The sequence below is a fragment of the Cupressus sempervirens genome, chromosome 11, assembly GCF_028749045.1.
Source record: "Cupressus sempervirens isolate cs-2001-9-10 chromosome 11, ASM2874904v1, whole genome shotgun sequence".
Taxonomy (NCBI): domain Eukaryota; kingdom Viridiplantae; phylum Streptophyta; class Pinopsida; order Cupressales; family Cupressaceae; genus Cupressus; species Cupressus sempervirens.
The window spans coordinates 505,279,065-505,287,957 of NC_143128.1; the positions used below are offsets into that span (position 1 = coordinate 505,279,065).

At 30.8% G+C, this 8,893-nt stretch overlaps 1 protein-coding gene across 1 annotated transcript; it reads left to right on the plus strand.

Moving 5' to 3' along the window:
* The first annotated feature begins 1,294 nt into the window (after window positions 1–1,294).
* Window positions 1,295–2,507, plus strand: LOC149530584 (uncharacterized). Its single transcript, XM_089811366.1, has 2 exons — window positions 1,295–1,546; window positions 1,785–2,507. Exons 1-2 carry the CDS (start codon window positions 1,364–1,366, stop codon window positions 2,310–2,312), a joined length of 711 nt encoding a protein of 236 aa, XP_089667492.1. The 5' UTR covers window positions 1,295–1,363; the 3' UTR covers window positions 2,313–2,507.
* The last annotated feature ends 6,386 nt before the right edge of the window (window positions 2,508–8,893 follow it).

Below are 8,893 nucleotides of genomic sequence, written 5' to 3' on the forward strand. Positions count from 1 at the left end.
CTTTGCTTCTTATAATAAGCAATATTAAAGAGAGAAAACATATATTTAAATGTATAAGACATTAAGATCTTTTATAGAAAACTGAAGCAGTATTTAGATTTTATGTATCTATAAAAGAATTCAAAAATAAAGAAGATAAAAAATATATATTATATCAGAAGATTATTCTTGGACACATTACCTATAGCCAAAATACAAATGTCTATTTGAATATATCATAAATGAAAAATTTAAAGATACATTTGAATATGTCATGTACATATCCTCCTTTTTCTTTCATTATATCAATAAGAATGGATGACCTAATCGTGTTCAAGTTTTTGAATGTTATTTCTTTCAAAGTGAGATCCAAATGATGACATAACAAAAAAATATAATTACCAACCTCATAATGTGATAATATAGATATAATTGTTTATAAAGAGAAAACTTGATATATCTCAAGCAAACTAGATAGAAGTACAATAAAATTACTCAATCAAAATGCGTTTGGGCATCTCTCATATGTCAAAATTTTGGTGCTCTTCGTTCCCCTTTGTACCCAACGAAGTTCAACAAAATTATGCTTTTGCCATAGCTAGTCTCCCCCTCTTTGAACCATAACTAGTTTGATAGAAAACAATAAAGAAATGAACAAGAACCATATATCAATTAGAATGAATGATCAATAGCTTAAATCATGTTTAACTTTTTCAGTGTTATTTCTTTCAAAACACTATGATCCAAATTATAATACACAAAAACATTTAATAACGACTATATTTTATGTATTGAAATTTGACAATACAAATGTAATAATTTATTAAGAATAAACATAAACATATTTTAAACAAATTAAATAGAAATTCTATCAAATCTTTCACTCAAAATGTATTTGAGCCTCTCTCATATGTCAAACTTTGGTCCTCTTCATTGTTCAATGTACCCAACGAAGCTCAACAACACCACACTCATTTGAGAGCTTATTTCCCACTCTTTAAAATAAACCCAGTTTCATTAAAAACAATGGAGAAATGAGTGAGATCCATTGAAAAAGGCAGAGGAGGAAAACACACCTGAATACAAGAAACAAAGCTTTGTACATAGTAGAGAATGTAACAAGAAGCCGCCGACAAGGATTAATTTTAGTGCGTCACCGTGGGCCGTCGATAGGACTCAATCCAACGGGTGGGAATTAAAAAAATAGTCAGATGAATCCGTGTGTGCGGTGTTCTGTCCAATAGGGATTCTCCATTGGCAAGGGGACATACGGCCCTCTCACTACTTGAAGCCTTCGCCTCCCCCTGTATTTATCATTCTCAATTGTGTGGCTCAACAATTCAGCTAAGATTTTCTCGCTCGATTGCATTACAGATCTACAGCAATGGCTTCCACTGATGCTCAGGTGAATACACCGGAAGAAGTTGTTCCCGCAGCCGCTGAAGTTTCTCCAGCGGCTGAGACAGCCCCTGCTAAAACTGAGGTGAAGGAGAAGAAGGCGAAGCCAGCAAAGGAAAAGAAGCCGCGGGCTCCCAAGGCAACCCCTGCTCATCCCCCTTATTTTCAGGTAGGGTTTCCAATTTTAGCAGATCTCTTCACATTCTTTACAATTCGGTAAATTTTGATTCAAGGTTCTCAGATTTGACAAGTTGCGGGCTTGTGTTGAGATCTTTGGTTTTTAAATTCAAAGATTTTGTTTTACAATTTGGTAAATTTTGATTCGAGATCCTCACATTTGACAATTTGCGGATGTGCTTGATATTTGGTTTCTAAGCTTAAAGATATTGCTCTGTGTTGTGTTCCAGATGATCAAGGAGGCGATTTCTGCCCTAAAGGAGAAGGGAGGGTCGAGCCCCCGCGCAATTGCGAAATTCATGGAGGAGAAGCACAAGGCCGTGCTTCCCCCGAATTACAAGAAGATGCTGGCTGTACAGATCAAGAAGCTTGTTATGAGTGGAAAGCTTGTCAAGGTGAAGGGCTCATTCAAGCTTTCTGAGAAGGCGGCGACGAAGAAGAAGATCGTAAAGAAGGCTGCAAAGCGTGGGGCGAAAACGGCCTCAAAGGCCAAATCTGCCTCAAAGCCTGCAAAGCCAGCGGCTAAAAAGGCTGTTAAGAAGGTCGCCAAGGCCCCTGCTGCTCCTGCTGCAGCAAAGCCTGCCGCCCCGGCGAAGAAAGCTGCTGCGAAGAGGCCAGCTCCTGCAAAGAAAACTGCTGCGGCGAAGCCTATGATGGCGAAGAAGCCTAAATCCATCAAGTCCGTGAAGAAGAGTCCTGCAAAGTCTAAGCCTGCTGGTAAGGCTCCACCTGCCAAGAAGGTGAAGAAGGCGGCTTAATGAGAGAGCTTGGTTTCTCTCTTTTTGCTTGAAAATTTGCAGGAAGTGTAGAAATTGAATGGTGTTCTTTAACACCACCCTTTTGGTAGAGGATAATGGCCGCTCTTCTGACTACTTGTACATCTCTGTTAAATGTTAGAACTTTTCCCTGTAATATATGATCAATAAAGCAGTTGTAGCATCCTTTTGACTGAAGTAGTTTCTGTTTTGATTTGAGATGTAATTGGAACGCTTTCAAATCACGCTGGTAGGCTGTTAACTGCAATGAAATTGTGAATTGCGGATTATTTCCCCGTTGGAATATTATTTGGTGAAATGATCTTTGCTGCAATGGAACTGTAAATTTCTGGTTATTTCTCCGTTGTAAGTCGTTTTGACGAAACGAGCTCACTGTTCGCTGGGAATTGGGTAGAAAATTTGATGAAACGGTCTTTCTGTTTGTAATACAGTGATGGAATTTGTCAATTGCCAGTTATTCCACCGTCGGAAGTGGATTTTTGATGAAATATTTTTGGATCGATTAACTTGGCTAGGCAATTAAGGATATTTGAATTGCTTTATCTAAATTTTGTTCGAAAAATTCCAAATTTGAAGTTCAGGGCAGGTTCCTATGAGTCTGTTCAGCATTGTAATCCAATAAATTTTGCAGCCTTGTTGAGAAGGAAGTAAGTTCCTTCAAACCTCATCGCATCAGGAAATGAAATAATTCATATTATTTTGAGTTCATTTCATTATAAAAGCACATACTGTTAATTCAAACTTAGCTTAATCGACATTTACGAAAAATAGGCATGGTTAAAAGAATAGGGGACTTATCAAAGCTTTATCATTTATATATTTTTCATTGTTGTAAGCCAATATATTGGATGGGTACCTTTAATATTTATTGCATGGTAAAAAGATCATATAAAATTTAATTTTATATTACGAATATATTGGATGGGTACCTTTAATATTTATTGCATGGTAAAAGGATATGGAAAATTTAATTTTATATTAGCAGAGTAAAACTAAGTTAAAAATCAATTTTTAAAAATAATATAAAAATAATATAAAAATTATAAAATAAATTACAAATTTGTTGTACCCAAAATAATTCCAAAATTATTAATAAGAATTTAAAAAGTTCTTAAATTCAAGTTTAAAATAACTATATTTTATTCTATTTTGTAAAAATGGTTTTAACAAATTTAAAAAATAAAAAATAAGTTATAATTAGTTTTTGAGTTTTATTTAATTCTATATTTGTTGAGAATCCATGTCAGAAATTTATGAGTGCGACGCAGTATCAAGTATGTGTTAGATTGAAATTGTGAGAGGCATAAAAGCATAAAGTATCTCAAAAACCATTGAAAAATCAAATAATTGAAAAATGTGACTGAGTTTGCAACGGTAGAGAAAAGCCATACATAGTGCATGCAAAAGTAGCCTTTTCAAGTAGTTTTTAATTCATTTAATGATAAGAGTTTTAATTTAAAATAAGAGGTGCAAGTGCCGAATTTGATGATTTCAAAATGTTTGTTTAGAAGTTTTATAATTTCTAAAAATATATTTATGATTGTTCAATTTGCACTGTGTAGAAAAATAATAACCATAAAATAGGGTTGAATTAAAAATAAATATGAATATTATACTTTCAATTGCTTCTTTCAAAAATATGTATAAGTTTTGCTTAATTAAATGTTCTAAAGAGCAAAAGTAGTAAAAATAGCAACAAAATTGAAAATAATAGGCAAGTTTTAGAAATATGAAGATTTTTTTAATTACTAAAATCACACTTATGCACACGAGTAGATTTTTTTGTACATGTTGTAGATGCTCAAGAATGGTTCGCATCTATGATTTCATCACTTTTTCATATTAATTTGCCCCATTTTCTCATTCTACTAACTTTGATCTTTTGGTCATATTGAACCATATGTCGTCATTTGTGTCCTCTTTTACATCAATTTCATATCAACTCGAAATCATATCAAATCAACTTGGAATCATATCAAATCAATTTGAAATCACCCCAAATCAAATTTAGAATCACTCGAAATCAGTCATAATCAAACTCGAAACATATCAAACATTTCAAATCAATCATCATTTATCCACTCCTAGGCATTGTTGTGGCTTTCAGTGCCTTGGAAACTTATCAAACTTATCAATCTTATCAATTTGATATTAGTATTGTCATGGCTCTTAGTGCTAGGTCAAACTATCATTCATGTCATTTAATACTTGACATTGTTGAGGCTTTCAATGTTAGATTACGACATCATCAACCATTTTAATAATATTGGTAGTGTTCGTCGATGTTATTATGATCAAACTTTTTCAATCAATTTCAATCCTGTAGCATTTACAATGTCAGTTAAATGTTACATATCAACCAATTCATGTCATGTGTTCTTGGCATGTTATCAACCTCAATCAATTAATTTGACCATGACTTTGGTCTACCTTTTCATCATCTTATTTGATATTCATCATCGTCACATTTTCATCAAAGGATACGGTGGCATTCATTTAATCAATTTGGCCAATCATTTGCTAATTTTTTCTATAGGATTAAATAACTCATAATTTAATCTTATTCTTTCTAATTATTCTTCCTAATTATCATCCTCAATTAATTAATTTTATTAATTAATTGGTTTATCATCTACAAACCATGGAAATTCTTAATTTCCTAAGTTCCATTTTCCATCATTAATTCCATTTTCTACTAATTCTTATTTTGTGGAATAAGAGGATTTTTTATTCAAATATTCCATCATCACGACACTTGGATATGACACCTCGTGGATTCTCTTTTGACACTTGGCTGAGATTTGTCATAATCAAATATTATTACCTCTTATGCATGTCCCTATTTGGCTTATTCGTCATAGATTCTTGGCTTTAAGTGAGTTGAGGAATCTTATGACGCGTCATAGATTCTCTTTCAAATTTGACTCTCGTGTGTCATAGAATCTTACTTTTGGCATATTCTGTCATATGCATCATAGGAATTATTATTACCTCTTACGCATGTCCCTATTTGGCTTATTCGTCATAGATTCTTGGCTTTAAGTGGGTTGAGGAATCTTATGACGCGTCATAGATTCTCTACCAAATTTGACTCTCATGTGTCATAGAATTTTACTTTTGGCATATTCCGTCATATGCGTCATAAGAATCTCTTGCCACATCGCATGTTTGTGGGTGACAAATCCAATGCTCTCACCCTGCATGAAAATTATGAAATGGACACCCTTCTTCTCATTTTGGGTCCTTGGGTCCTTTAGTCCTGGAATTCGAATGCTTAAGTTTTAAAAGTCCAAATCTTTGAATCTTTGAGTCTCCACTTCTTTGCATGTTGCATTCTCTCTTTCACATAAAATCACACTTCAAGTATTCTCATGACATTATCCACATCATAGCTTTTGGCTTCAACCTTGTGTGCACTATAGGTGAATTGGAGCTACAATCATTTGGAGAAGAAAGAAGAACATGGGAGCTACAAATGAAAAAGGGGGTTTCTATTGCTTTCTTAATTAGTTTGGCTTTCATGGTAGACTAGTGGGTGCTAATATATGATTATTGAGTTTTGTGATTTGCTCATAGTATGTTATGCTTTTAACCCATTTTTCTGGTCCTACACATGCAATTTAATGTAATATTTTCAAATCTTCAGAATCTTAGAAGCTGTGAGAATTTAAGAACTTTGTTATAGTAGAGTTATTGTATGATGTGGACATAATAAAGTTTTTCAAACTTTGTATTTATTTTTTAGTAATGTAAATATAAAATACATGCATGAGAATTTTTTGAAAACCAATTTAATAAATAAATAAAGCATAATTTCTATTTAAATTGCAAAAAAAAGGGTAAAAATTTATTAAGAGACTAAGCTCTCTGTGGAGTCTATGGTCCAACATGCCTCTAGTATTTGGTCTCGTGGCCAATGCCAGTGTGTTGGGGCAATAGGCAGTGTTGGTGGTTTAGCTATATTTTGGGATCCTCAAAAAATTTCTCCTCTTGGCTAGATGTCTTCTCGCTCAGCTCTCTCTATGGTAGCTTCTGCTCTAGACTTAGAAGAGGTAATCATGATTACTAATGTGTCTGCACCTGTTGATCTTGTGGGAAAGGAGGAACTTTGTGAACATATTCAATATGTTAGAAATTGTCATCCTTATCATCCTTGGGTGTTAGCAGGGGACTTCAATTCAGTTTTAAGTCTGGAGGAGAAGCATGGTGGTTTGGCTAGATTGGGGCCTTCTTCTGCTCTTCTTCGGCAACACATATCTCTTTTGCATCTCTCTGATGTTAAGCCTTCTAATTTACCACATTTAATTGACCATAATTTCTATTTAAATTGACTAATTATTAATTTACCAATTACTTTGACATTTAATCGACCTTATAAAATAGCATGGGAAGCACTCAAACATGTATCGAAGAAGGGATAAAAAACAAAGGTATTAAATTTACTTCTTGACTAAAGCATAAAAATAAATAAACATAAAATAATTTAAAAATAATATTTATGCTTTAAAAAAACCAAATACACTTATAAAAATATCAATATAATAAAAATTATATATGTTAAATAAATGTATAATCTAATAAAATTATATATAAAAATAAAAAATAAAAGAAAATCTATTAGAAGCATTCGTTTAGATATGTAAAAATAAAAATAATTAAATTCTAATTTAAACTATATATAAATTAAAATTAAAATAAATATAAAATTAAAGCGTATAAAAAATAATTTTAAAAATTTGACAATTTAAAAGAGTTAAAATGTTATATTTGATTAAAATATCTATATTTGAATAACATTTTACAAATGAAAAAAATAAACATCAATTAAAACTATTATCCTCTTTTGAAAAGTTTATCCACTTGTCACAAATGTGGAAAAGATAAGATTGAAATTAATGCATTCATTAATAGAGATAAAGTTGCAATTAATGCTTGCATTAATAGAGGTGTTCAAAAAATAGTTGTATTTTTGTTGAAGGAAAATGGATTTTTTCATTGCCTTTTTCATCATGAGCCAATAAGATTTCAGTTTAATAGTATTTTTTTTTTCATTAAATAAGATGAACATGTGAACTTTATAATAAATTTTGATCTCAGAATAATTTTGAAATCTTATTGGACAAATTAATTGGTTTTAGAAATTGAAGAGATCCATTAGATTTGCTCCTTTGACATGAACTAATAAAAAGAAATATGACTTTTAGAAATTACTTTTTAATTTAAAATAAAAATAAAAATAACTTAATTGTTATAATTATTATAAGATCACTAAGTGTACAGATATATTATTATATTTTCAAATTTAACTTAATGATAATTTAAGTCATTATCAAATATATTATTATATTTTCAAATTTAAATTCATGATAATTTAAGCTATTGTAAGTAGGGTATTATTGTAATTTAATTAAATAAAAGAATTTAATTCAAAGAGAAATTTATAGTTCTAATTTTAAAGCGTAATAATATTTATTTAATTTAATAATATATTTAGGAGATCATTCTTAAATAAATGCTAATTTTTATTATTATAGGTAATGGGAGCTTTGCTCCCGATTTTTGCATTTTTTTGCCGGGAAATTGTCAGCCCTTGCCGGTTTTCATACTTTCTGATAACAAATTTTTATTTTTGTTAATTTCTATTTTCTACTCAATTAACAGATTTTGTTTAGCCTTTATTTATAATAAAAAACTTCATTGTTTCTAATTCAATCACTAAGTTCTATTTTGTGCTCCTCATTTAAAGGATTTTGTTTAATATTTGTCTAAAAAATCAAACTTGTTTTATTCAAAATGGAATGGTGGAGTTTGTTATAGGAAGGGTTTGCCCAATATTTTTTTTCTTCATGTTAATTTAAAATTGTTTGTGCAGATATATTTTCTTCATATTTATTTAAAATTGTTTGTGCAATGGGTAGGGTTTATCTATCCATTTCCTTGATCAACATTGTTGACAACACCAGACAATTCATGCAAAAATGTAAGGTAAGTCTCTTGTTACAATTTTTCTAAGTTTGTTTATGAAATCTTTGAATCATTTTTTGTAATGTTGATATTTTGTGCACTTTTATAGGATTGATATTTTGTTGTCAAATTTATGAAATTTGAATATTTTGTGTTTTCTTGTCAGAGCATAATAAAGATTTGAAGGGTCGCTATTTCTGGTATTATATATAGCTATTGGTGAAATATACAATGTCTATATCTTTTAGGCTTCAAATGCTACTCGAAATTTAAAGTGGGGTCTTCATTACATCTTTGACATCTAATAAGTTATATATTTTAGGCATGTAGGCCTATTGATGTCAAATGTGATATCTAATAAGTTGTATATTTTATTAAGTCTTCATACCTAAGTGGTTGTATCTTCCTTACTTTATTGTATATATTCTTTCACAATTTTTCCTTAGTCAATTGAAATGTATTACATGACCAAATCTAATTAGTACAAATTGCTACATAAATACCAAAAAATATATGGGGTGACTTTAATGAAGTAAATGCAATAGATTCAAACCTAAGATATATTATTAAGATGTTTCTAATTAGCATTTCTCTAAATT

Coding starts and splice junctions, on each gene's coding strand:
- LOC149530584 (XM_089811366.1), top strand. CDS start 1,364: ATGGCTTCCACTGATGCTCAGGTGAATACACCGGAAGAAGTTGTTCCC. Junction 1,547..1,784: donor CTCATCCCCCTTATTTTCAG/GTAGGGTTTCCA, acceptor GTTGTGTTCCAG/ATGATCAAGGAGGCGATTTC.